The sequence below is a fragment of the Pelmatolapia mariae genome, linkage group LG9 (genome assembly GCF_036321145.2).
Source record: "Pelmatolapia mariae isolate MD_Pm_ZW linkage group LG9, Pm_UMD_F_2, whole genome shotgun sequence".
Lineage (NCBI taxonomy): Eukaryota > Metazoa > Chordata > Actinopteri > Cichliformes > Cichlidae > Pelmatolapia > Pelmatolapia mariae.
Genome location: NC_086235.1, coordinates 18,882,535 through 18,909,370, shown reverse-complemented (window position 1 = coordinate 18,909,370; position 26,836 = coordinate 18,882,535). Strand labels below are relative to the sequence as shown.

The following is a 26,836-nucleotide window of genomic DNA, read 5'->3' as shown; positions in this document are numbered from 1 at the left end:
ACCATTTGTGCCGGAGACAAAATTCTAACAGTTTCAGAAAGAAGAGAAAGACAAGCTTTTTAAGGATATTCACTGTATCATGGTAGCACAAAGCATTCACAAGGTATTTGACAGATTACAACAGACGAGGTGAAGAAAATGAGTTTTCTGGGTATGTGTGAGGTGGGTTGCAAAGACTTCAATTTGGAAACCATTGCCTTCACTGTAGTCATCTTGGGAGTCCTGCTTTATTTGGATTGCTTGCTCAGAGTCCTGTTCAGTTGCACAGACCACAAGCTTCAACATCCAGCACATTAATCTGACTCAGTTTCCCGTCAAAACTTATCCCTGGAGGTGAAAGTTGGGCTTTCACCTACAAATCAGATCAACCAGCAGTTTTCGGTGGGATACTCTGCAGAGTCCAAGCTCAAGGGCGTTATCCCACTAGGTCATACTGTCAGCGGATTTTTCTCATTATCTTCTGAGGCGTTTGAGGGATGAACATTTTGCACAAGTGATTTAAACTTTGCCCTAAGACAGCTGGGATAGGCCCCATGATCCTGAATATGGATAAGTGGAAGGAAATGGATGGCTGGTTTTGGCCACATCAGTACAACCATTACTCACTACGCTATAGACTCACCAGATTTGGCTTCATGTAAGTTTTCTTGAAAATAAAATTTAAGTTATAGGGTCACCGTCGTGACACAGTGGATGTGGGTACGTGTAGCTGGTTAAAAAGGGGCTTCCAGAGAGTGATCCAGGGGTGCACGAGAGGACCGCCTAGAAGCGGGGTAGTGGCCGAATTTTAATCGGATAAGTTTCCAATTCCAGTATTGACCTGAATATGACACAAAGGTTTGAGATCATCAAAAGTTTCGGCATGAAATCATCCTGAGAGTGACAAATCTTTGTAGCCAGTTTGAGTGCGTCTAGTAGGTGTTAACATTTTGAACTTAAACTAAAAATAAAACCTCATAATCTTCCTTTAATAATAGTCAAACAAAGTCAGCGATTATCTTAATATACAGACCAAAAAAGTCAATCAATCAATTTTCCCTTTAGGTTTTCCAGACTCCTGAGCCTTTAAGTAGTCATCTCCAGCCTATGGCCGCAGGTCTGGCTGAACTACCTCAGGCTGCAGGTCAAGTTCCGCTGCAGCCCGCACCAGCCACCGCTCAATCTACTGCCCAGGCTTCATCTCCCCCACCAGGAGTACCTGCTGCTGCTGTTCCCCCTCAGGCTAGTCTCCCTAATACTTCCCATCATAAGCTTTTATTTAAATGCTACATGTTTACCTATCATTGTTTTAAAGAGGTAGTTTGCTCATCTTTCTTGTAGGTATCAAAATATAGTATGAAAGTGCAATTTTAGTAAGATTTTTCTTTCTGTTTCCACAGATTTCAGCTGCCTCAGGGGATGTTCAGGCTCCCATTAGTTTGGTATTAAGGTTAAGGTATGTTCGACTCATTTCTCTTCGTATTTGTACCTTTCGGTAAACTTTGCGCCTCTCATTTGCATTCTTTCTTTCCATCATCCCTTCAGAAATTCAAAGAAGGAGCTAAATGACATCCGCTTTGAGTTCATGCCAGGGAGAGGTAAGTGTGGATGTCACAAAGCAGTATACAAAATGTCCCGAGGCAAAGAGTTGACTGTTCGTGATGTCACATTTGTGCATAATCAGTAGGAAAACCGACAGTTTAACAAATTGCATGAGCTGTATTTGGTAAATTGGCTTTTTGTTATTGTAGCCAGGAAAGCACATGGGTGCAACAAAGCACAAACAAGCTCATTTAGAATGTAAAGTGCTGAGAACAGAAGGTGCTGAAACTGCCTTTTTTTGGTTTGTTTGTTTGTTTAAGCAGGAAGAGCGTGAGTGTTTTGAAAATTATTAAGCCGCGGTTGTGTTCTGTTTAATATTTGCTTTTATTAAACTCTGTTGTATTGGTCCACCTGTCACAGTCGTCGTCTCATGCTCTGACTTTTCAGACACAGCAGATGGTGTGTCTCAGGAGCTGGTGTCAGCAGGCCTGGTGGACGGGAGGGACTTAGTAATAGGTCAGTGATTTCAAACATTCCCCTGCCACGTTAACAAAATCGCCTTTTCTCACTCAGCATGTTCTCCTCAAGGCTGAAAATGAGCCTTTTAAAGGGGATATTTTTAAGTCAAGCAGACCTGCATTACAGCACATTTACTGCATGAAGCACGCATAATAAAAGCCTTGCTGTGCAGCCACACAGGCCAGGGATTCAAGAAAACCTAAAAACAAATAAGGAATATTCTCTCATGTTGTATGATTAGTTAGTCTAGTTATAAGATTAGACACTGATGAATATGTTTAGCTTCTGCTTCCACTATGCTAATTCATACTTATGTGATCAACTGATGTAGAGCCTCTTGTATTCCTAGAGAGGTGCAGGTTACAGCGCAGGGTTACAGAAGGGTTTGAGATTACAGCATACTTTGGTATTTGATACAGAAGTGTAAGATATTTAAGATGTCTGTATTAAAACACTCCAAAAAGCAACATAACTAATTCAAATGAAGTCTAGTTGACAGCAATGCTTGGCTAGTAATGTTGGCACCCATCTGTGGGTCACATTTACAGTGTTACAGCAGTTTGAACAGACGAGTTATTAAAAAAAAGAGACAAAATATAAACATAGCTTTAGAAATCAAAACTGTTTTTGATTATTGGGTATTTTAACACGGCAATGTGGAGTGTGCCTCAAGTGGCTGTTCCAGGAATTGCCATTTTTGGCATTTTAACTTAGTTTTAAACTCCAAAAGTTGCAAATTAGATCAAAGAAATTGAGCAGGTAACAGCATAATGTTAAATCTCACAAAGGCCTATTCTTGGTTTCTGAGTATAGACAGTGATGTTAGGATGTATTTCTTTTCATTTAACTTTTCAACTTAAAGATTTCTTCTTTCTTTTTTAGTTGCTGCAAATTTGCAGAAAATAGTTGATGAACCTCAAACCCATAAAAATGTCACTTTCAAACTGGTGAGTGTAACATTTTTCATACTGGTTAGAGATCATATATAATTGAACCTAAATAAACTATAGAAGTTGTGTTTCGGAAATAATTTTCAGCTCTGTGGTGTAGTGAATTACACACTCGCTTGTGGGTTTGAACCTGTGAGGAGAACAAATCCCCTAGCATAGGTTTATGCACTTAGTAAGAGACTGGGACTGTTGTGGATTACCACACTAACCGGCTTATAAAGAGATCAAATGAATTGGTTCGGCCATCCACAGCACTCCGAGTCTCCCATTTAGACCTCTTGAAAAAATGTCAGCGAGCAAACATTAGAAGCTTCCCACTTGATATAATATAACACATAACAAATGTTTGGAAATCTGTTCAAGTTTCTCTTGTGGGAAAGAAAAAAAAAAGTCTGCTATGTCTGCATATTTTGGTATTGGTCTTAAAAATCCTGTATCGGTCGGCTTTAATTTATTAAAACAAAAAACGCTTAAAAGGAAAACAACGTTATTGCTTTTCTGCTTAAAGATGTTTCTGCTCATCATTTTAAATCCATGTATTGATCTTTTTCAGGCTTCTGGAATTGAGGGATCTGAAATACCAGACGACATCAAGTTGATGGGCTTTGCTCAGCTCAGCATTAGTTAGATGTTCTACCTGGGACCGTGACTTGCCTAAAAAATGTGAAATTTAAAAAAAAAAATAGTTTGAATGCATTTTTTTTTCTTTCCATGGCTGTAAAGAAACCACTACTGCCAAAGAGAACAGTACCATTATTTTCTTTTTCTTTTTTGTTTTTTTTGTCACGTATAGGATTATAAAATGCCACCTTGTTGAATTTTAGGTGGTGAGCTGAAGTATCAGAACGTACAGTATGAGAATCACTCGAAAAAGTTTACAATGTACATGTAGAAGGATGAAATTATCCACAAGAAATGTTTTCATTTCCCATCCCGGTCTCCCTCATCCTGCTTCTTCCCCCCCGCCCCTTTCCTATCTCTAATGTGACGCATTTGCACAATCTGAACTAACACCCTTGAACCCTGACAAGTGTAACAATGCCTTATATATTCATCAGAACTACTGAATGCACATTTTTTTGGGGTGGGGACATCCCCGGTTACCGTATGGAACATTACGTTTTCTGAAATGCACAAGTGTGCTTTCAGGTGCAGATGCCAAACTTTTTGCTGCAGCTTCACACGCCAAATAGAAATAAAAAGTTTCACATACTCTTGTTTTGACGTTGCAAAACAAATTACTTCCTACAGAAAGAGATGGATGCATCTTAGTGTCTCGGAGTCTTTGCATTTAAAGGTTTTTCATATTCTTTATATTTTCCTATCATCAACAAATCCCATGAAAGACCAGTTACTTCCTGAAACATCTGAGCAGCAGCTTTTTTTCAACAAAGTAAATGATACACGTCTGTGGGGACTATTCAGCACTTAACTGATAGACATTAGCTCTCTTTGTAGCATGTTTGCATTGATTTAAATTAAATACCAGAAGCAAAGTATGCGTAAAACTTTGGATGTGCAGATTATTATTATTATTATTATTATTATTATTATTATTATTATTATTATTATTATTATTATTATTTGTATGATCACGTCTTGGGTTACGCTATGGGATTTAATGACAATAAATGACCCAATAAATAAAAAAAATTTAATGCCCTTCTTTAAAAAAAAAAAAAAAAAAAAAAGCATCAGTGCTTTTCAAAACTCCAAATCGGCCTTCGTGTTGTGATTGATTGAAATACGTGTAAAGTAAAAAGTTTTGCAGCAGCTGAAACCACATGTGCTGTCTGAGCAGATGTGTCCGTCTGTTGGTGTTAGTTTGTCTCTGGAATTAATTTAAACAAATTCTTAAAAAAGAAAGAGAAAAAGACTTAAGTGCGTATTTGTTTATGTGAATGGATTCTAAGTACTTGATTTAACCTTTAGTATGTAAATAATGACATTTGGCTCTGATTGGTTTGTTTTTTTTTATACTGGGTGTTTCACTCTTGGCCTTCTTTCTCTTAAGACACGATCTGGGGTTGTTTGGCTGCGTGAAGGATGACGACGATGACACTGCACATCAGGCTTTGAATTTGCTCGTTTCTTTGCAGGACGTATTGTTGCTTAATCTGTCACGTGTGATCATTTGCGCATCAAGTTTTCAGCTTTTAACTTTTTCGCCTTTTGAAAATGTTGAATATATTTTCCCGTGGCGCTGTCCCGATGCAACATTTCCCCCCTCAAAAAAAAAGAAAGAAAGATTTTTCGCTAGGTAACAGAAAAAGTGTCTCTAACTCTTAGTAAGCACCAAGTGTGGGAGCTGTTTACAGTAGCTAGTCCTTTTAAGACGCATCTGAAGTAATACAGCTGCTTTGCCATCGTTTCTGAAAGTGGCTTTAATGAAGATTTCTTTCCGTCAGTTTTGAAGATCTGAGCCGTGATTGTAAACGTGTTGAATGATCAGAACTGTTCGACCGCGCTCTGGATAATTTTGTGCATTTATGTCCACCGATGACGTGGCTCGATGATGAATGTGCATATCACAGTTATTTGGCACCGACGGCTGCAGAAGGTTCATTTACCGCTCTGCTCCTATGTGTGGATCTGAAACGCCAGCGAGGTTTTAGTGTTTCATTTGATGTGACAACTTCGTAACCAGATGCCATAGTGAATCAATCTGAATGCATTAGTTTTTCTTTGCTTGCAGATGAAATGTTACAAGGAAATATTTGAACATGTTTATAGTCAAAATACAATTTTACGCTAGCCTTAAATTGAAAATGACCAAGTGTAATTTTTTTTTTCTGCGTGTGTGAAGTTTCTCTCTTTGGTTTTGAGTTAGACTTTCGCTGTCCTTGAAATGTACTTCCTGTTACTTGTGAAGCTACCTTAAATAAAGATGTACAGGCGTGTCGACCCAGGCTTCTCCCCTCGGAAGGGAAGCGACAAAGTCAGCCACGCAATGTTGTGCATACGTTTTCAAACTGCAGTATTTGGTGCCATTCTCCCGTTATAGTCTGCAGACTGCAGACAGGATTGGTCTGTATGAGCCCTGAGAGAAGAGTGTGTGTGTGTGTGTGTGTTACATTGAGCTCTGCTTTCGGCAGAGTTGAAGATCTAATGGCTTTGTTCTCATCCTTTCTCCAACAGTCCCACTTACACGCAGTCTAACAATAAACTGTAGCAACTGAACAGATGACCGGTTAAAAAAAAAAAACTAAAACAACCCAAAATACACTTTTGTCCAGGCAATAACTAATCAAGGCTGTAATATATTTGAAGTTTGCACCTGTTTTCAGTTTAGTTTCTTTCCATTCTTTCATTTCCTCTGATTTTAATTGTTTTGGAGTTCAAAGCATGTTGCTCTTGATTATTTTTAATCAATAAAGAATGAGCATATCAGCCTCCTTTTAGAGGTTTGTCGCTTCTTTTAAATGCACCATTCGCTGTGATTTTTGCAGAAGATGTGGGCAAATTGCACACAATAAACAAAGGCATCAGAACTGATTCTAGATCTGTGCATTGTCATTTTCCACACGTTACACCTGTTTCTGTTTCAGACTGAGCTTGTTCCTTTGGTATCAGTTCCTCCAGATTTATTGTCCTTACTATCAGTTTTATTGTGTTCACTTTCTCCTCTCTCAGCATTAAAGGGCTGCATCAGCAGTATTAGACATGTTTAACCCAAACGGGTCCCTTTTTTCACGAGGGTCACACGAGGGTTAAAGCAGGAAAGCAGGGGGAGACGGATTCTGCAATGCTTTGAAAACTTTTTACATTTAGCATAATGAGTTGACCCTCCTGTCTGTGTCTGTAACTATGAAAATACAAATGTTATCTTTGAGCTATGTAAGGGAAACACTGCTGAAACGAGGGTCAGACTGGGCAAAAATCCAGGTGGACTTTGTCTCTAAATCGCCACATTGACAGTTTGGGATGGCACATTGTTGTGTAGAAATGAAAGGCAACAGAAGTTATCAAATTCTGCATTGCTTTCTTCTGAGGAAAAAAAGAAAGAAACTGAGAATAAACATGCTTTTTGCTCACAGAATTTCATTATAGATGTGTAGTCTGTAAACCTGAGCTGATGCTGATCACAGCTAATGGAGATACTGACAGCAGTATTGCTGTTATGAGGCCTTTTCCCATTGTAACTGGTCAAATTCGGGTTATCCGATTACACTGAATATAAAGTATTGTCTTTAATGTTCAATGGATCTGAGGTTAGTTTATCCACACTTACTCCCATATAAACACTTGGCCTGAGGGCTGAGATGGAGTTAACTCATGTTACGATACCAATCGTATCACAGTACATGATCCTGTGGTACGCAGTATATCACGATATCTACATAACTGCTAGGAGGGGGGAAAACTTCCAAAAAAAGGCAGTAATCACTGTATTTGCATCATTATTAGCCCAGAAACAGATCTAGCCCCTCTGTGACCATTTATTGGATAATCAGAAGAAAATAGATGGATGTTAAATGTGAACTGTTAACTGTCCTGAGCTATATATTTAGATCATGACTTTAATAATATAACTTGTTCAGTTTTTCTGTCTAATATTACAGACATTTAATGAAGAGTTTTAAGAGGCTAATGCTGCCATTAGGTGACAAATAAGATGGCATTACTACTATCAAACGTACTAACTTAAAAAAAGAAAAACTAATGGAGTGTTGTTATATACCTTTATCAGATGTATGCAGCTGTCATATATCTCTTAAAGGGAAAGCGACATTTTAAAAAAGATTACTACATTAGAAGAGAAGGGAGATTTAATGAAGTTAAGAAGTGGATTAATCAGCCTAACCAATGGCCTGTTTTAGTATTGAAACATAATCAAAACCTGATACTAATGGGTCACATTTGGCAGTGTACAGTACATCGGCAGTCTGTTAGCAAGTTGGGAGGTCGTAAAAGCACAGTGATTATCAGTTTAAACATTAACCAAGTCACGTTGATTACTTGTGGCTGAACTCTGCTTAAAACCAAATCTTTTCTCATTTTCACATGAAGCTCTGAGGACTTAGATGTAAATATGAGCAACTTTGGGGAGATTTTGAAGGAGATTAATTCGTTTGGTTTATTTCAGAAACGTTTGGTGGTTGCATTATGCATCCCAAGCATATTTCTAGCTTTTGACGTTATTGGCCAGGTGTTTGCTGGCATGAGCTTCCCACACCACTGCAACACCGACTGGATCGTGGAGCGTGGGCCCAACCTGACAGAAGAGAGGCAAAAAAATCTGACCATCCCAGTGAAGGAGGATGGAGGCTTTGAGAGCTGTTTGATGTTCACGCCGGTGGATTGGGATTTGGAAATGATTGAAAAATATGGGATCAACACCACAACAGAATGCGTTAATGGAACAGATTTTGAGGCACCCGGTGGCGCCTCCAGCATTGTGACAGAGGTAAAATGTCCTTAGCGTTCACAGGAATGTACCTAGTTGTTCCAGGGATTCTGTTTGCATGCTCTGTATGAGCTGATGACTTGACCATTAGAAGAGTAAATCACAGCAAAGCATTTCAACATCTTTTTTTGATATAAATGTCTTCTCTTGGGTTGTTTCCTTACAAAAGAAGTATGCATTACAATAAAACCGACTTCTTCTCTGCTGCCAGTTTGACCTGGTGTGTGACAGGAGCAGCTTCATTGAAGCATCACAGTCCATCTACATGGCCGGTCTTCTGGTTGGAGCACTGGTCCTGGGCTCCATGGCTGACAGGTATGGATCATCATCCTTATGTAATGACACTGATTAAATGCAAATCAACACTGAATAGTTTGTTTAGTGTTGATCTTTTAACCCATCTAAAAATAAACTCCCAGTAGCTTTAATAGTAGTCAAATTGTGTAGTTAAATAGTTGTTACTTATTGCTGTGTTTGGGTCATTTTGTTTAAAAAAACAAAAAAAAAAACAAAAAAAGAATTCTACCTGCAAGTTAATGAGGATGCACAGAAGTGGCTCCTCCCAATGAGTATGATTTGTTTTTCATTCTTGTCAATAGTCCAGATACCGTTAGGGTTGACTGCCAAGTGCAGCATATTAAAACAGGTCACCCTCTGGACATAATAAACATTATGTTGGTTTATTTTTACAAAAAGAAATGTTGCTCTTTGATCTAAATTCTGAGGAAAGACCATATACATCATGCTTGCATATTAAAGTCCAGGATCAGTGAAACAGCTCTTTCTCGTCTCTGTAGGTTTGGTCGCCGCTTTGTTGTCCTGCTTTCACTCCTCTTCCTGATGGTTTTTGGTGTGGGAGTTGCTTTCTCACCCAACATCTACGTTTTTATAGTTCTCCGATTTTTAGGCGGAATCTCGGTCTCCGGCATTGTTGCTAATTCATTTGTAATAGGTAGGTACGATGTTTAGTCACAGCTGAATTTAATGCCACGATGTACCACTGAAGAGTATCTAAACATCACAGCACTGTACATGCAAAAAACCACAACAATTTCTTAGTTTTTTAATATTTTTTGAAAAAGTTAATGTTTCAGATCATCAAACAAATGTTAGTAATTAGACAAAGATAACACAAGCAAATACAAAATGCACTTTTTAAATGGTGATATTCATCGTTTCTGCTGTAAATCATAGTACACACACACGCGCGCACGTCAACAGTGAATCTAATAGATTTCAGCTTGTTAATTTAATTGTATCTAATAATCCAGGTGTATGTTGTGTACAGAAGTATAAATGAGTTTAGCATGATCTTGTCAAGGGACACACACATGCTAAACAAAACTGTAAACCAGAAATAATTCCTTTTCCACATTTTCTGTTGGGCTGAAGGAGGAGAATGGAGTGATTCTTCCAGGTTTGCATTGTGCACCATTATCTGCCACTCCACTTTTCCTCTTGGACTGATGCTGATGTCTGGTGCTGCCTATTTGATCCGCAATTGGAGGATCCTGCAGCTGGTGCTCTTCTGCCCACTTATCCTCGTTCTGGGTATTTTCTACTGGTCAGTAGCCACTCCTGTCACATTAAATATTATTACCAACATCATGTAGGATAACTTTATAAATAAAATTACGGTTTGTGATCCTTTTAACCAGGATTCTTCCCGAATCAGCTCGGTGGCTCATTACCCAGGGCCGCAAGAAAGATGCTATAAAGGAGATCCAGAGGGCAGCCAAGGTGAACAAGAGAAAGGTCCCCAAAGACCTGTTGGAGAAGGTGATCAAACTCTTTGGCTTCAACCAAAATCAAAGAAAATACAATACTGAAGCACACTCACGTAAAAATGTAATTGTTTAGCTGGAGGATGAGACTACAATCAAAAGAGGAAACATGTTGGACATCTTCAGGATATCATATCTGAGAAAACGTGCTCTCATCATGAGCTACGTCTGGTGAATATAATTTTTACCCACTAAAAGCTTCCACATTTATTTCCTTTCCTTTTTGGATTCACTGAAAATATCTCTCATGCTTAACAGGTTTGGAACTAGTCTGATGTACTATGGACTGAGCCTGAACGTTGGCAGTTTTGGTCTGGATATTTACCTGACACAGTTCATCTTTGGTTTGGTAGAATTTCCCGCACGTCTGGGCAGTCTGCCTGTCCTCCAGCTCATTGGGAGAAGGATTGGTCAAGCAGTAGTGTTACTTTTTGGAGGTTTAGCTTGTCTTGGGATCCTTGTTATACCAAATGGTATTTATATGCTTTTTCATTTATAATCTTGAAGATTAATTTTCCTAAAAAATAGTCCTATAAAAGCTAAATCTGTTAAATGTTATGTCTAGCAAGAAATATACTCCAGTATATGTGTAATTTGTTTTTTGTTTGTCCATCAGATCTTCCCATAGTAATAACAGTTATAGCTGTACTGGGAAAATTTTCTGCCACTGCAAGCTTTTCCATAGTCTATGTTTATACGGCAGAATTATATCCCACCAATATAAGGTAAGGCATTGTAATAATGAAATGCAAATTTTTCTGTCTTTATTTTGATCCAGTGAGTTTGATGATAGGTTCATCGTCTGTACTTGCAGGCAGAACGGTGTGGGTCTGAACTCCATGTTGGCTCGTGTGGCAGGCATCCTTGCTCCTCTAATCAGGCTTCTGGGCACCTACCATTACACCATTCCCATGCTGATCTATGGAATCATCCCCCTTGCTGCTGGGGGTCTCTGTTTACTACTACCCGAAACCCGTAATGTTGAGCTTCAGGACTGTGCCGAACTTACGTGAGTTGCCAAACTCCACTTCAAAAACCAAAAAATGTAAAGAGTTTTTCATAAATATTGTATTTTTTTTTTTATTTCAGCAAACTTGAGGATGGGGCTGCTGAGAATGGATCTTTGACTAAAGTGGACAAAATGGAAAAGAGCACAAAACTGTGATTTATATAGTGAATTTATATGGTTCACACCTTTTTACACTCATTTTCTAAACCAGTGCACTGGTAAAAAGATTTTGTATACGGTTTGCTAAAATGACCAACTTCAGTTGAACATTTTTGGCTGTTAATTAATCTTGTTTTTCCAAAAGTTATATAATATTCGATAAATTACATGTATATGTTTAGTAAAAGATGTATAAACTGTAATTGTTATATACTTTTTTAAGCTTTGTACTAGATTTTTTTAAACTACCTGTTTAGTAAACTGTTATTTACCGCTAAATAAAACTCCCAAACACCAACCCCCTGAAGACTATATAATAAAAATACAAAAAGCCTGTTTTATTTCTTGTTATCTATCAGTAATCTTTCCCTCATTGAGTTTCTATCTCATTTCTTAGAATTTTTATCTGATTTAGTGCTCAGTTTGTATAAAGGAATCAGTGAACATTTATTTAGATGTTTCAACGCTGCAATTAATTTATTATTAGACTCAGCTGAGCCCACTCACAGTCCTCAAACCATCGCGTCACTAGTGAAGGGTCTGAAAAACCTCCTAATGGCCTCTGGTAGGAAAAACATCTCTGTGCTTTTCCTGCTATCTCAATGCAGCATTCAGTCTTGTTGATCATAATGTTTTACTAAAGAAACTAGAGTTCATTGTTGACATTAAAAGAGCTGAACTGCAGTGGATTGAATCATAACTGTCTGCTTTGTGCATCTAAATGGGTCGTCTAATTCACATGAACTTAGTCATGCAGTCTTTGCTAGGAGCAGTTTTGTTTACATTATACATGCTTCCCTTAGGCAACACTGTTAGAAAACATAGCATACATTTTCACTGCTATGCAGCTTATTCTATATCTATGAAGCAAGATAGCACAAATCATTTAATATAACTACAGGTATGTATTAAAGACATAAAGGCTTGGATGTCCTGTAACTTTCTTCTTCTAAATTCAAACAAAATTTTATTTGAACCTAAAAATCTTAGAAACATGACGTCTAAACAAATACTTACTCTGGATGGTAAGTATTTGTTTAGCCTTCTGTAACACTGTGAGGAATCTTGAAGTTTCTTTTTAACAGAATGTCTTTCAATCTGCATATTAAACAAGTATGTGGGCCTGATTTCCACTAACATTATATTATTTCAATGGAGCACTCAGACTGCAGGCTTGCTTGTGGTTCCTAGAGTTTCTAAAAGTAGAATAATAGGCAAAGCCTTAAGCTATTAGGCTCTTCAGCTGTGGAGCCATCTTCCACTTCAAGAAACACACATCCTCTCCAGTTGTAATTAGACTCAAAACTTTACTTTTGATAAGCTCATAGCTGAAGCTGGATCATGTGACACTGAACCATCCCTCAGTTACGCTGCTATAGGACCAGACTATTGTGAGACTTCATGAGCACGTCTTCTACACTCGTCTCTTTTTAGGTCAGCAGATGGCTAAGCTTAGTTTTGTTGAAGGTTCCTTCCTGTTACGAGGGAGATTTTCTTTCTCACCTTTGCAAAGTGCTTGCTCATAGGGGGCAATTTAATTGCAAAACAGTAAGCATGATACCTGAAAGTATTGAAATATTAAGTTTGTTAATATTAAGTTCTCTTTGTAGAAGAATTACACAGTACACATATTTGATGATATTAGCTGTATTATCTGCCCTGCCCCATCTGCACTGCAGATGTCACCAATGAGGCAATTTGATGAGAATTTCAATAATGGATACTTTTGGCATTTTTTTAAAGAGGTTTTTCATAGTAGCTTAACAAAAAAACAAAATGCAAGTAGGAATGGTGGGACCCGGAGTGGGCACTCTACCCGGAAAAGGGTGGAGTGCCCACTCCGGGTCAGGGACGAGTTCCTGCCCCAAGTGGAGGAGTTTATCTCGGGGTCTTGTTTCAGAGTGATGGGAGAAGGGAGCGGGAGATCGACAGACGGATTGGTGCAGCAGCCGAAGTGATGTGGACGCTGACCGAAAGAACGAGATTGCGAATACAAGCGGCGGAAATGGGTGGCTGGCCTCTCCGTTAGACATAGGGTGAGAAGTTCGGCCGTTCGGGAGGGGCTCAGAGTAGAGCTGCTGCTCCTCCACATTGAAAGGAGTCAGTTGAGGTGGTTCGGGCATCTGAAAAGGATGCCCCCTGGGCGCCTCCTGGGTGAGGTTTTCAGGGCATGTCCCATAGGGAGGAGGCCCCGGGACAGACCCAGGACACGCTGGAGAGATTATATCTCTCGGCTGGCCTGGAAACGCCTTGGTGTTTCCCCGGACAAGCTGGAGGAGGTGGCTGGGGAGAGGGAGGTCTGGGCTTCTCTGCTTGGGCTGCTGCTGCTGTGACCCGGCCCCGGATAAGTGGAAGAAAATGGATGGATCGAGTTTGAAAACACATAACATTGTGTGCTAAAATACTTCAATTCAGAACCTGGAGACATGCTTACAGCTGAGTTTTACTAAAGTCATTGCCCATATTAGGAAAGAGACGTGTTTGGCTTCACTGATTATGTAATTTTCTGGCCCTCTTTCAATGTGACAAATCAAATACAGTCCACTCCTGGGGCTGCAGACATTTCACAACTCAGAAGCCACAACTGAAATAAAATCTGCTTCATTTATTTATGCACTTTGTATTAAACATGATCCACTTTGTCTGACTTCCATTATCTGCAGTATGTTATTATATGTAAACAAGGAAAGCTTTCCCCTCATAAAGAGGCAGGTTATTAATGAATTACAATGAGAGTACAGGCTGCAGGCATTGATTCTTTGACTGGTTCATTTTCCCATTAGAAGTACTCAATACTGTCATGTTGACTCTTGGGGTGCTGCAGCCTGGTCAGCTCGAGCGTTCCTCCATAAGCCGGGAATTTCTCGTAAACACGGAGGTGAACATACTCGCCTCCTCCCACATAGACCTGCAAGGAAGTACAAGGAAAATTAAAGGAGATGCTTAATGTGCACATAGAAGTACTGATCATTTTATCACAGCTGTGGGCCAAACAAGATGCTAACATGTGAAAGGGAGAATCCATGTCTTCATATATAGAGTGCACAGTGGTTCTAGTGTTCACAAACACAACATTTGTTGAGCTCTGTTCATGGCTGAGACAGTTTATCAAGTAAATATCTGCTTATGCTTTTTTATTAAACCCCTTAGGGGTGTTGTGTATTACAAGTCAACATCTGCAAGTACTGGAACTGCTCGTTTTGTCCGTTAACGCACATGCATTTTCATTTGTGGACTTTTCCCAAACTTTAAATACATTTAAGCAAAATTTGTGTGGAAACAATGATTGAAAGCATTAGCAGTGATGCTAGAAAACCTAAAACAGTTTAGGTTTTCCATATAAATGACCACATAAACGCAGAGTGTAGAGGTAGTAACTATAAATGACACTATTCTTTATGAAATTGTGAGAAAGGGAAAAAAAAAAAGATGCATTTTTTAAAAATTACACAGACTTATTTTGCAGTTGTGGGTAGTCAACTCCCAAAGACCCATTTTGAGCCATGATAAACCCTGAAAACTCAGCTGTGCACATTTTTATTGTCACCGTTTCCAACTAAAAAGCTTCCTCTCGCTTCCTTCTGGGGATAAAGCCAAACTATTGCACTGGTTCAGCAGTTTGAATCCAGTGTCCACATGAGAAGCTACTGGATATTGAAGGATTGACTGTCCCTCGCGGTTGAGCAGCATCCTGACTCTCTCATATCTTTTGCAGCTCTCTTTTTAGCCTGTTATTTTCTCACCTTTTTCACTTTTCTGTTAATTGCACCCTCTCAGATGTGACTACAGGGAAGCTCTCTGTCCATATCTCTTCCTGCTGTACTGCCCTCTGATGACTTCTTTGCCCTTCTCTCAATCTTTTCTATCCTTTCTTCACATCTTTCAAACCTAGATCCCTTTTTCACACCTCCTGATATAAAAATCCAGTGTTGTTCTCGTTCTATATAAATCTCAGCTTTTTTCACCTCCTCTGCTATAGACTTTTTATACTGACCTTATTTATTTTATCGTGCAGAGCACCATCTAACTCCATCTGTAGCGGTAAACAAAAGCCTGGTGCTTAATGACAACTCAGTGAAGAAGCTGACCACGCTGCAGCTGTCAGCCAGCGACCAGGACAGCGAGCCGGGCGAGCTCATCTACCGCGTCACCAAACAGACGAGCCTGGGACACCTCGAGCATGCTGCCAGTCCAGGTAGACCAGACCTATACGTCAGTGTTTTTAGAAACTAATTCCATAGAGTACAGAAAGTCAGGCGTGCATGCTGTTTGTGAGGCAAAGCAGAGGGAAAGTCGGGATTACAAATGCACAAGGGGCTGATTAGACAATGAGACACAGGAAGGCCCAAAAGTAAAGATGAAAGCCAAACTAAACCAAATCAAACTTTTCCCACCGCTTGGTGAGTAGTTGGCATCCTACATGCAAACTGCAGATGACTATGGCAATCTGATTGCAACCAAAGCAATCACATTTATGTTTTTGGTGCAGCAGACCCTGATTTCACCTGTCAGCCACCACCAACCAGTGGCTTTACCCCCAAAGTTGCCAGGGGTGTGCAGCGCTGTGGTCCATTGATCACCTCTCCGGCTTGAGCCTGTCCAAAGACATGCTTGTCATTTGGTGATTCTAAAGTGCCTGTTGGTGTGATGGAAGTATTTAAAAATGCGATTGTGGCTCAAGAGTTAGCAGTTCCTCTTGTAATCGGAAGGTTGCCGGTTCGAGCCCAGGCTCGGACAGTCTCGGTCGTTGTGTCCTTGGGCAAGACACTTCACCTACCGCCTACTGGTGATGGCCAGAGGAGCCGATGGCACGATATGGCAGCCTCGCTTCTGTCAGTCTGCCCCAGGGCAGCTGTGGCTACAACTGTAGCTTGCCTCCACCAGTGTGTAAACGTGAGAGTGAATGAATAGTGGAATTGTAAAGCGCTTTGAGGTTTCTCGAAAAGCGCTATATAAATGCAATCCATTACTATTATTAAAAAAGTGACGACAGGGTGTGGCAGCACGAGAGCTGAGCCGAGGAAGCCTTCAAGCATCAAATACCAAGAGAGTCAGGGGAACACCGGGGAGGACAACAGTAAAACTAAAACAGGGAGCTAAGAACTTAATCACAAAAACTCGACTTCACTACAGTAACAAAAGAAAATGGAATCAAAACCTTCCAAAACCAAATCTCATCACAAACTCTGTAGATGGAGACTCGTTCCCTTCTGTATATGACAACTGACTCCACACACACAGACGGAGCTGTAATGAAGCTTGCTCCAGTTCCTCCATCCATTATTTCTGTTCTATTCCAACTGCCCTCTACAAAACAGACACACTCACGTACTCTGTCTTTCTGCTTCTTGTGACACAAACAAACTTCAAATGACTGCAGCCATAACTAAAATTCTCATCTTTTGATGCAATAAAGAGAAAACAACAAAGGAGAATAACTGATGTGAATCTACATTCAGAGGAAACGGAGATGCTGATGCATCCTCCGATCACAGAGAGGTGACTATTAGCTTCCGTGCTGTTGAGGATTTTAGCCCCAGCTGAACAGATTCCCCGCACGAGTGTGCTTGTGTAACCCGTGTGTTCCTGCATTGTGTCTGACAATGAAAGGTAAAAGAAACAAAGACCTCCAAGTCATTAACTTGCCCACTCCAGCTCCTCTCCCACAGGGGAACTGTAGAAAAGGCAAGAGGCCAAAGGGGTACACTGTATTTATAGGGTTGCACCAAAGAAGAAGAAGAACAATGAGGAGGGGCTCCAACTGATAATAAACACATAACTACAGGCTTGAAGGTCCTAAAAGTGAGGTATAACAGGAACGGTTTGGGGTCTAGAACACATTTTGTGTAATTATAACAATATGTAATTTATGACCCGGTTACACTTGCAGCATGTTAACGAGCTGGATGTTAACGCTGCTCCCCGATCTTCAAGCATCAGATCACCTCTGAGCCACAGAGCAGCACCGGATAATTACTGCTAGCCATTCAGCCAGTCTGTCACACCATGCTAACACGCACAGCTAGCCCACTGCCCCTATGGGAGGCTTATCAGCATACAAGGAATGTCAATGTACAAGCACACATGATGAATGCTCCCTTTCAGCTCCATCTCTCAAAGCCAACATTTTCAAGGGGCTTATTAAGTGACTGTAGTTATGACACACCTCTCCAGCTGAATGTTTGCCAAAAGGCACCTGTCTTGCAAAATGCTGAAGACGGTAACCTGCCTCGCCTCCTCAGATGATTTTTGCTGCTTTGTTTTAGACACTAGTTTGAGGTGTAGCTCAAGCTTCCTAATAAATGACAGAAGTAGATACAGCTTTTGTTGTTTGATCCTAAAATTTAAAATCCTTATAAAGCTTGTCCTGAAGTTGAGCTGTGTAGCCCTTTTTCTGCCACATTAAAGAAGGAAAGACTTGAGTCGGATCCATCGGCCAGGTTAACTGTAGTCAGGTAATGGTGTCTTCCTTTTGTCTCATGTTGCTCATTAGAGTACAAATATTCAGCTCCCACAGCCGATGGGTGAACTGCTTCCTTCCAAAGACTCATAACTTAGAAACTATGACTATATTAAACGATTGTCCACATCAGTGTTGGTCAAGTTACTTCGAAAAAAGTAATTAGTTACTAATTACTGATTACTTCTCTAAGAAAGTAATCCTGTTACTTTACTGATTTCTTGTTTTCAAAAGTAATTAGTACTTTATTACTTAGTTACTCGGTTTCTTTTTTAAAAACATGATACACAACCTGAATATGTAATAAAGCAATAGACCTTTCAGCCCAATTCTATTTTTTCTGCATAATCCATCATGGATTTTTTGTCACTTTTTACGGAATCAAACTCAAAGTAATGTCAGTACTTCCAAGCTTTAAACGCTGCATGGTCGTACTCTCTCCCGCACTCCATATTATCCATTGTTGATTTACACACGTCTGTTGCTGCCATGGACGTCGCACGCTCGTACGTCATTGTCATGAGACACTCTCACAAGCAAAATCACAACGGTTTAGTAACGCAGTAATGTAGCCTGCTTACAGGAAAGTAGCAGTAATCAAATTACCTTTTTTGCAATAGTAATCCCTTACTTTACTCGATACTTGAAAAAAGTAATCAGATTATGCGTTATCACCCGTCTCTGGTCCACATACAGAAAGTGTCATAGAAAGATTAAAGGTATCATGCCACATTTGACCTCTGACCTCTTCTTCATGGTTAGTAAATTAAGAGTCAAAGTGAAAGACAAATTTGAAACTTTGTTACTTACTACCGTTGTTTGGAATAGATAGGAATATAGGGAATTATATATTTTTATTTAAAGACAGCGTTGTCAAGAGAAAGAGAATGACCTGCCTAGTTAATAGGAAATATACTTTACTTTAATATATAATAAGCTCAAGTTATTCATGTACTTTATTATTAAACATTTAAACAATGAAATGAATGTTACACATGTAGTATATCTGCATATCTGTATAAATAAAAAAGAATTATGTCAAGTATAGTAAAGTGGATTTCAGCAGGACAAAATAAAAGCCCTTGCTCTTGTTTTTATTTCAATACAAATTTCTTAAAGAAGGACAAAGAAAAGGAAATAAATAAATACAAAACATTACACTATTGCCCTTTAATTAGTTTTAAAAACCTGACATCTGTGCAGACCACAACTAGACAGATAAGCAGATCGGATTCAGATTTGATTTAAATTAACATCTAAAACTCTTAAACTATGATTTCCTGTCCTGATTATAATGATGTATAAACCTTCAGCTGAGGAATTTATGCCAAAAGCCAAGAAAACCATAGAATTGAGCTCATTTTGCTGTCAGTAGACGACATGAAGAGAGCTGATACTGAGATGTCTTTATTTCCTTGATGTCTTGTTGGCATGTTGAATGAGTTATTGCCTTCCCCGTGTAATGTTTACAAGTTTTAATTTTTTTGACTTTATGAAATTCCCTCCCCTCTGTGGTGAGAAATAACTTTGCATTTGCAGAGATAAATTATTCAACAAGTTAATAGCTTCACAGCGAGGTCACTTGTGGCACGAGAAATCCATTTCATGTTATTCAATGTACCTCGGTACAATGACAGTCCTGCAATGAAGTGCCTAATTTAAAATGTAACATCACCTATTGGTGAAACGAGCTTAGATTATAGGACTCACATGTTTTCATTTCTAGTCTTTAAAACCTGTCTCTACCCATCTAGTATTAATTCCTTCTGGGATATAAGTTAAGTATGTATATTTTGCACACACAAACACACATGCAGCTATTACCTATTTCTTGTTTTTATACCTAAGATGAATTATTGTTGAATGAAGACATTTTTCAAACACATGTAAAATGTGGCCAATTGTTTATTGTGTAAAGGAAAAGGTAGAAGGGGGAAAAGGGGGGATAGAAAGAAGGAAAGAGAGAGGAGAGAAAACCCCAACAATCCCCTCTGAGCAAGCACCAGGCGACAGTGGATAGGAAAAACTCCTTTTAAAGTGAAAGAAACCTAAAGGAGAAACCTATGGCAGAACCAGGCTCAGGAGGGGACAGTCAACTGCCGGGACTGGTCGGGGGGTGAGAGTGAAAAAAGAAAAAGGAGGGAGGGGAAGGGGAAGGGGGAAAATGAAGATGGAATAGAGGTGGAGGAAGACGAGGTTACATCAGGTGAGAAGCAGCAGTGTCCCTCTTCCAGAACCAGTGGAAGCGTTTTTTCTTCTTTTTCAGACACTGTTCCACGAGCACTTTTTTCTCAAGGATGAGGGTTTTCAGCTCATCCATTGTTTCTGTGTTTTCTTTCTCACATTTGCTGCATCTTTTCACCATGTCTTCTAATTGTTCTTGTTTTTCTTTAAGCTTGTCTTTCAGTTCTTTAACTGTTGCCTCCTCTATTCTCTTTGCCTTGTGCACATCTGTATTTCTCTGTTCTACTTTCTTGTACATGTCTTCCAGCTGCTGGTTTCTCTTCTGGATATCTTGAAGTCTACACTGCAGGTCTTTATGTGTTTTCTGTTGTTCTTGCTTTTGCGCCTGGATTTCAGTGTTTTTGTACTTCAAGTTCTTAGAAAGTTCCTCCAGTTCGGTATTTTTACTCAGCATTTCATTGATGCTGCTCTGCATCGCTGAGCACTGTTTTTCCATTTTTTTCTTTTCTCCTTCCAGTACAGTTGTTTTGTACCTCGTTTCATTATACAATTCTTGGAGTGCTTGATTTTTCCTCTGGAGATTAAGTGTTTCTTCTTCCTGTTGTATTTTCTGTTGGTCTTTTTCTTGAAGCAGCTCCTTATTTCCGTGCACTTTTTTATCGAGCCTGATTTGGAGCCCTCTGTGTTTTTCCTCCATCTCTTCAAGCTTGGAGTCCATTTCCTTCTGTTTCATTTCCATTTGCTTCTTGTCGTGAAGCAACTGTTGATTTTTGTGCAGAGTTTTGTCATGTTTCACCTGCAGAGCTTTGTATTTTTCTTCCATGGCTTGGAGTTTGCTCTGCAGGTCTCTCTGCTCTACGGGCTGTTGTTTCTTGTCTTGGAGGATCTCTTTATTTCTCTCCAGAGCTTCATCAAGTATTACTTGCAAGCCTTCGTTGTGTTTCTCGATGTTCCTCAGCTTGCAATCCATTTCTTCCTGTTGTATTTTCTGTTGGTCTTTCTCGTGAAGCAACTCTTTATTTTTGAGGAGTGTTTCCTCAAGAGTTATTTGGAGCATTTTGCATTTTTCCTCCAAGACTTCAAACTTGCAGTCCGTTTCTTTCTCGAGCATTTCTTGTTGCTCTCTCTCTTGAATGAACTCTTTATTTCCGTGCACTTTTTTATCAAGCCTGATTTGGAGCAATCTGTGTTTTTCCTCCATCTCGTCAAGCTTGGAGTCCATTTCCTTCTGTTTCATTTCCATTTGCTTCTTGTTTTGAAGCAACTGTTGATTTTTGTGCAGAGTTTTGTCATGCTTCACCTGCAGAGCTTTGTATTTGTCCTCCATGGCTTGGAGTTTGCTCTGCAGGTCTCTCTGCTCTACGGGCTGTTGTTTCTTGTCTTGGAGGATCTCTTTATTTCTCTCCAGAGCTTCATCAAGTATTACTTGCAAGCCTTCGTTGTGTTTCTCGATGTTCCTCAGCTTGCAATCCATTTCTTCCTGTTGTATTTTCTGTTGGTCTTTCTCGTGAAGCAACTCTTTATTTTTGAGGAGTGTTTCCTCAAGAGTTATTTGGAGCATTTTGCATTTTTCCTCCAAGACTTCAAACTTGCAGTCCGTTTCTTTCTCGAGCATTTCTTGTTGCTCTCTCTCATGAATGAACTCTTTATTTCTGTGCACTTTTTTATCAAGCCTGATTTGGAGCCCTCTGTGTTTTTCCTCCATCTCGTCAAGCTTGGAGTCCATTTCCTTCTGTTTCATTTCCATTTGCTTCTTGTCGTGAAGCAACTGTTGATTTTTGTGCAGAGTTTTGTCATGCTTCACCTGCAGAGCTTTGAATTTTTCCTCCATGGCTTGGAGTTTGCTCTGCAGGTCTCTCTGCTCTACGGGCTGTTGTTTCTTGTCTTTGAGGATCTCCTTATTTCTCTCCAGAGCTTCATCAAGCATTACTTGCAAGCCGTCATTTTGTTTCTCGATGTTCCTCAGCTTGCAATCCATTTCTTCCTTTTGTATTTTCTGTTGGTCTTTCTCATGAAGCAACTCTTTATTTCTCTCCAGAGCTTCATCAAGCATTACTTGCAAGCCTTCATTCTGTTTCTTGATGTGCCTCAGCTTGCAATCCATTTCCTCCTTTTGTATTTTCTGTTGATCTTTCTCGTGAAGGAACTCTTTATTTCTCTCCAGAGCTTCATCAAGCATAACTTGCAAGCCTTCATTTTGTTTCTCGATGTTCCTCAGCTTGCAATCCATTTCCTCCTTTTGTATTTTCTGTTGATCTTTCTCGTGAAGGAACTCTTTATTTCTCTCCAGAGCTTCATCAAGCATAACTTGCAAGCCTTCATTTTGTTTCTCGATGTTCCTCAGCTTGCAATCCATTTCTTCCTGACGTACTTTCTGTTGGTCTTTCTCGTGAAGCATCTCTTTATTTTTGAGGAGTGTTTCCTCAAGAGTTATTTGCAGCATTTTCAGTTTTTCCTCCAAGACTTCAAGCTTGGAGTCCGTTTCTTTCTCGAGCATTTCTTGTTGCTCTCTCTCTTGAATGAACTCTTTATTTCTGTGCGCTGTTTTCTCAAGCTTGATTTGGAGCAATCTGTGTTTTTCCTCCATCTCGTCAAGCTTGGAGTCCATTTCTTTCTGTTTCATTTCCATTTGCTTCTTGTCTTGAAGCAACTGTTGATTTTTGTGCAGAGTTTTATCATGTTTCACCTGCAGTGCTTTGTATTTTTCCTCCATTCCCTGGAGTTTGCTCTGCATGTCTCTCTGCTCGGCCTGTTGCTTCTCTTCTTGGTGGATTTCGTTCAGTTTTTCCAGAGCTTCGTCAAGCTTTTCTTGGAGCTCCTGATTCTTCTTGACCATGTTTTCCTGTTTTATGCTCTCTTCTTTCTCCTTTTGGAGCAGATCTTTATTTTTTTCCAGAGCTCCATCAAGCTTTTCTTGGAGCTCCTGATTCTTCTTGAGCATTTTATCCCCTTTAATGCTCTCATTTTTCTCCTTTTGGAGCAGATCTTTAATTTTTTCCAGAGCTCCATCAAGCTTTTCTTGGAGCTCCTGATTCTTCTTGAGCATTTTATCCCCTTCAATGCTCTCTTTTTTCTCATTTTGGAGCAGATGTTTATTTTTTTCCAGAGCTTCATCAAGCTTTTCTTGGAGCTCCTGATTCTTCTCATCTTGGAGAGCCCATTGTTTCTCCTCAATAATACCTTCCCTTTCCTGAAGCTGGTAGGATAATTTTTCTAATTCAGCGCTCTTTCTCTCATTTTCTTCCGTCAGGATCTTAATCTTCTCTCTGTTCATGAGATTTTCATTCTCCATTTCTTCCAATCGCTTTTCCTCTAATTCCACCTGTTCATCCCACGGAAGAGAGCTCATATAGGGGTCTAGGGACTCATACCATGGGATAGAGCTGGGGTCAACTTCTTGTCTTTCTTGCTCTTTCTGAGACATGTTGAAGTCTGTATACCGTGACTGCGAAAAGGATCCAGATGTTTCAAAATGCTTTACTGGTGAACGTTTGAATGCTGCTAACATAAGTGCTGCAAATAACGGACTAAAAGTTGTACATCCTCACCCCTATTTAAGGATTTTGAGGATCAAAGCTTCAAAGGATCAAAGCTTTAGAAGATTGTGACATCAGAATTTACTAATGTCACATGACATTTTTGAATGAGGTCATATTTTTGTTTGAATTTTTTAAAATGACATCAACATTCCGTAAGCCAATGAGGTTCTTACATGACTTTTGAATGAGGATAATTCTTTTGCTTGGAAAATTACCAATAAAGTTTCAATCCCTGTTATTTTTGTAAAAAGAAATAAAAGTGTTATTGCAATAACATACAAAGTGAGTAAAGAAAGTAAGTAAAGTACAGTTTTATTTATATAGCACCTTTTAAGACAAATTAATTTTGTTTGAGTTGTATTGGTAACTCGTTGAAGTGTTACTGGGTATCATAACCAGTTTGCACATACAGTGAGTGAAAGCATTGGGTGGACTGAATCAGGCTAAATTAAATCGATAGAACTGAGTGGAGTTCTATCGATTGTATTGATCAGACAGTTAGAACAACAACTAAAGGAAACTTTGATTAATCTGAAAGGAACTAATATAGGTTAACTGGTAGCTGATACAAATCAGGATTTAAAACCATTTTTTGTTTGTTTGTTTTTCTGTTTGACTCCTTGTTTTATTTAATATTGCAATTTATATGATAGTATTATGGGTTTGTTAAACTGTTCCATGTGAAAATGTTGGGAAATGAAATATCACAGCTGGAACACAATGAAAGTGTTCCATGTTCTGTGCAAAATATTTTGGCTCATGTGCAATATTTTGGTCCCAGTAGAACTACCATCTCCACCCTAAATGACCATAGCCCCTCCACCCTTATTTATTTATTATATTATATAACTGCCCTTGTATACAGACCCACAATGTTTCTGTTTCAGTGTTTCTTACACATACACCATGTATATAGTTTCACTCGCATATATGTATACATATACATTGCTTTTTATTTTATTTTATTTATTTATTTTCCCCCTTTGTTGTATATTGGTTTCTCTTCTTCTTACTTTTGCACCTTTGTGGTTAAGCTACCCAATTTCGCTGTGCAAGAAACTGCACAATGACAATAAAAATCTCTAAGTCTAATTCTAAGTCTTTTCCTCATTAATGCACATCATAGATAACTATGTAATGTGTCTGTTGCACACTTTGTATGTCAGGAATAACCATAAATGTGTTGTCTTACAAACGGCTGCATCAGGTCTTTGCATCCACAATAAGCGAGGATAACAAAACTCCTGGAAAGCAAAAGAAAATTCTGGTTCTTGTTTTTAAGACAGTCACCTTTAGTTTCACGCTGAGTGATGCTGGATTGTTGCAGACAAACCTGATTATGTTTCCCACTGAGTTTTAATCTTCAGAGGCAACACAGAGTAAAGAGAAGCATTGTTATTTCAGTTTAACTTTAGTCTCAGTTTATCTCCAAAAGTTGAATCTGTTCATCTGGAGTAGCGTTTTGTGGGAGAAACGTTTCGTCACTCATCCAAGTGACTTCTTCAGTCTCAGCTGACTGCAGGTTTCCCCAATCTTATAAACAGTACATTTGCATAATGACTGAAACCAGCCCACTGAAGGAACAATGGGCTGGGAGGTCAGTTCCTTAATCATAATTATGCAAATTCTCATGACCATTGATCAACACCACTGACCAAAACCCACTGATCAAAGACCACTGATCAATGGCCATGAGTACCATTCACAGAGAGTTGGGGAATGGCTGCAATCACAGCATTGTAAGATGGCGAAAGATGTACCCTTAGGCCCCCTCCTCGATTCAGAGATGGTCTTTTCACGTAAATGGCCTCCTTGACTCCGCGCTCAAACCAGCGTTCCTCCTTGTCCAGGATGTGAACATCCTCATCACTGAAAGAGTGTCCACTGGCCTGTAGGTGTAAATAGACTGCAGAGTCCTGGCCTGACGAGGTGGCTCTTCTGTGTTGTGCCATCCGCTTCGCCAGAGGTTGTTTGGTTTCCCCGATGTATAAATCCTGGCAATCCTCCTGGCACTTAACAGCGTACACTATGTTACTCTGTTTGTGTCGGGGGACCCGATCCTTGGGGTGGACCAGTTTTTGGCGCAGCGTGTTTTGGGGTTTAAAAGCCACAGAGACCCGGTGTTTAGAAAAAATGCGTCTCAACTGCTCCGATACTCCTGACACATACGGGATCACTACAGGTTTTTGCTTGGGCAGCGGTTGTCCTTCTCTCCTGGATCGGCTGGAGCTTTCTTTAGGAGCCTTTTCAGCTTTGACAAAAGTCCAGCTGGGATAACCACATTTACTCAGGGCCTTCTAGCCCATTGTTCCTTCAGTGGGCTGGTTTCAGTCATTATGCAAATCTACTGTTTATAAGATTGGGGAAACCTGCAGTCAGCTGAGACTGAAGAAGTCACTTGGGTGAGTGACGAAATGTTTCTCCCACAAAACGCTACGTCCAGATGAACAGAATCAACTTTTGGAGATTTACTTTCCTGGATGATTGAGAATGCATCAAGACATAGTCTCAGTTTAGTTTTATCCCCTTGTAAATTTGATAAGAGCCAAATTGAGGAAACAAACTCAGTGTGTGGCCAGAAAATGCCATGGTGGCTTACAAACACATGTCACAACAAAATATGAAGGATAAGACAACACACGTATAACGGAAAGAGACGCAGAAGAATTCATCTCTGAAATTTCTCCCTTTATTGAACTGGCATTTGCCCGAGACCACCGGAATTGGTGGAATGGACACAAAGAAAATCAAAGGTAGACAAAAATCCGTCAGGAGGGATCAGGAGAGAGCAACGGTCTGCCAAGCCATTCCCTGTTTCAGAGTTTTGTAGTTTTGCACCTGCTGTCGCTTTAATATTAAACTAACGAGGTTGAAATAGACTCACAGTGGTTTCTGCTTCTTAATTGGACAGATTTATATCCCTTAAGTATAAACAACTTTGTGTTATCATCAAGCATAACCTATTTTTTTTTTTAGCAGTGTAAAACCATCTCATACCAAAATATGAAAGATCAAATAACAAACATAATGGAAGTTTTTGGGCTTAACGGCTACTTTTCTCTCTTTTGTCTCTTTAGGCACTAGGATCAGCACCTTCATGCAGGCTGACCTGGCATCACGCAGCATCCAGTACGTCCACACCAGTGAAAAAGAGAAACATGCCGACCAGTTCTCCTTCACCGTGTCCGACAGGACAAATGAGGTGAATGGCAGAAGATTTTTACGATACCTGGTAGCTTAACATGTTTTAAAACTCATTCATGAAGGAGGTCTTGATGCAGATATCTACAACAGAAGCTCTGAA

The 26,836-nt window shown here is 39.6% G+C and overlaps 3 protein-coding genes across 5 annotated transcripts in view; 2 read left to right on the top strand and 1 right to left on the bottom strand.

Moving 5' to 3' along the window:
* The window catches only part of oxsr1b (oxidative stress responsive kinase 1b), a 42,236-nt gene extending 35,758 nt beyond the window's left edge, over nt 1-6,478 (top strand). For 2 of the 3 annotated variants that reach the window (XM_063483588.1, XM_063483589.1), the window contains exons 13-18: nt 1,045-1,221; nt 1,380-1,435; nt 1,525-1,577; nt 1,969-2,037; nt 2,923-2,987; nt 3,544-6,478. In XM_063483588.1, the coding sequence (XP_063339658.1) occupies nt 1,045-1,221; nt 1,380-1,435; nt 1,525-1,577; nt 1,969-2,037; nt 2,923-2,987; nt 3,544-3,618 (495 nt within the window). In that variant the 3' untranslated portion in view covers nt 3,619-6,478. The remainder of the gene's footprint in view (nt 1-1,044; nt 1,222-1,379; nt 1,436-1,524; nt 1,578-1,968; nt 2,038-2,922; nt 2,988-3,543) is intronic. The other variant, XM_063483590.1, reaches the window with a different exon arrangement.
* A 1,544-nt stretch (nt 6,479-8,022) lies between these two features.
* slc22a13b (solute carrier family 22 member 13b) lies at nt 8,023-11,375 on the top strand. Its single transcript, XM_063483592.1, has 10 exons — nt 8,023-8,397; nt 8,609-8,712; nt 9,195-9,349; nt 9,790-9,961; nt 10,056-10,176; nt 10,258-10,352; nt 10,440-10,654; nt 10,798-10,906; nt 10,996-11,190; nt 11,271-11,375. Exons 1-10 carry the CDS (start codon nt 8,023-8,025, stop codon nt 11,344-11,346), a joined length of 1,617 nt encoding a protein of 538 aa, XP_063339662.1. The 3' UTR covers nt 11,347-11,375.
* Nucleotides 11,376-20,006: 8,631 nt separating this feature from the next.
* Nucleotides 20,007-23,417, bottom strand: LOC135933552 (trichohyalin-like). Its single transcript, XM_065471648.1, has one exon. It carries the CDS (start codon nt 23,415-23,417, stop codon nt 20,007-20,009), a length of 3,411 nt encoding a protein of 1,136 aa, XP_065327720.1.
* Between the last annotated feature and the right edge of the window lie 3,419 nt (nt 23,418-26,836).

What these genes read in the sequence shown, in the direction of transcription:
- slc22a13b (XM_063483592.1), top strand. Translation starts at nt 8,023, where the DNA reads ATGAGCAACTTTGGGGAGATTTTGAAGGAGATTAATTCGTTTGGTTTA. An exon ending in CCTCCAGCATTGTGACAGAG is followed by an intron (nt 8,398 to 8,608) that starts GTAAAATGTCCT and finishes CTCTGCTGCCAG; the next exon opens with TTTGACCTGGTGTGTGACAG. An exon ending in TTATATCCCACCAATATAAG is followed by an intron (nt 10,907 to 10,995) that starts GTAAGGCATTGT and finishes CTGTACTTGCAG; the next exon opens with GCAGAACGGTGTGGGTCTGA.
- LOC135933552 (XM_065471648.1), bottom strand. Translation starts at nt 23,417, where the DNA reads ATGTCTCAGAAAGAGCAAGAAAGACAAGAAGTTGACCCCAGCTCTATC.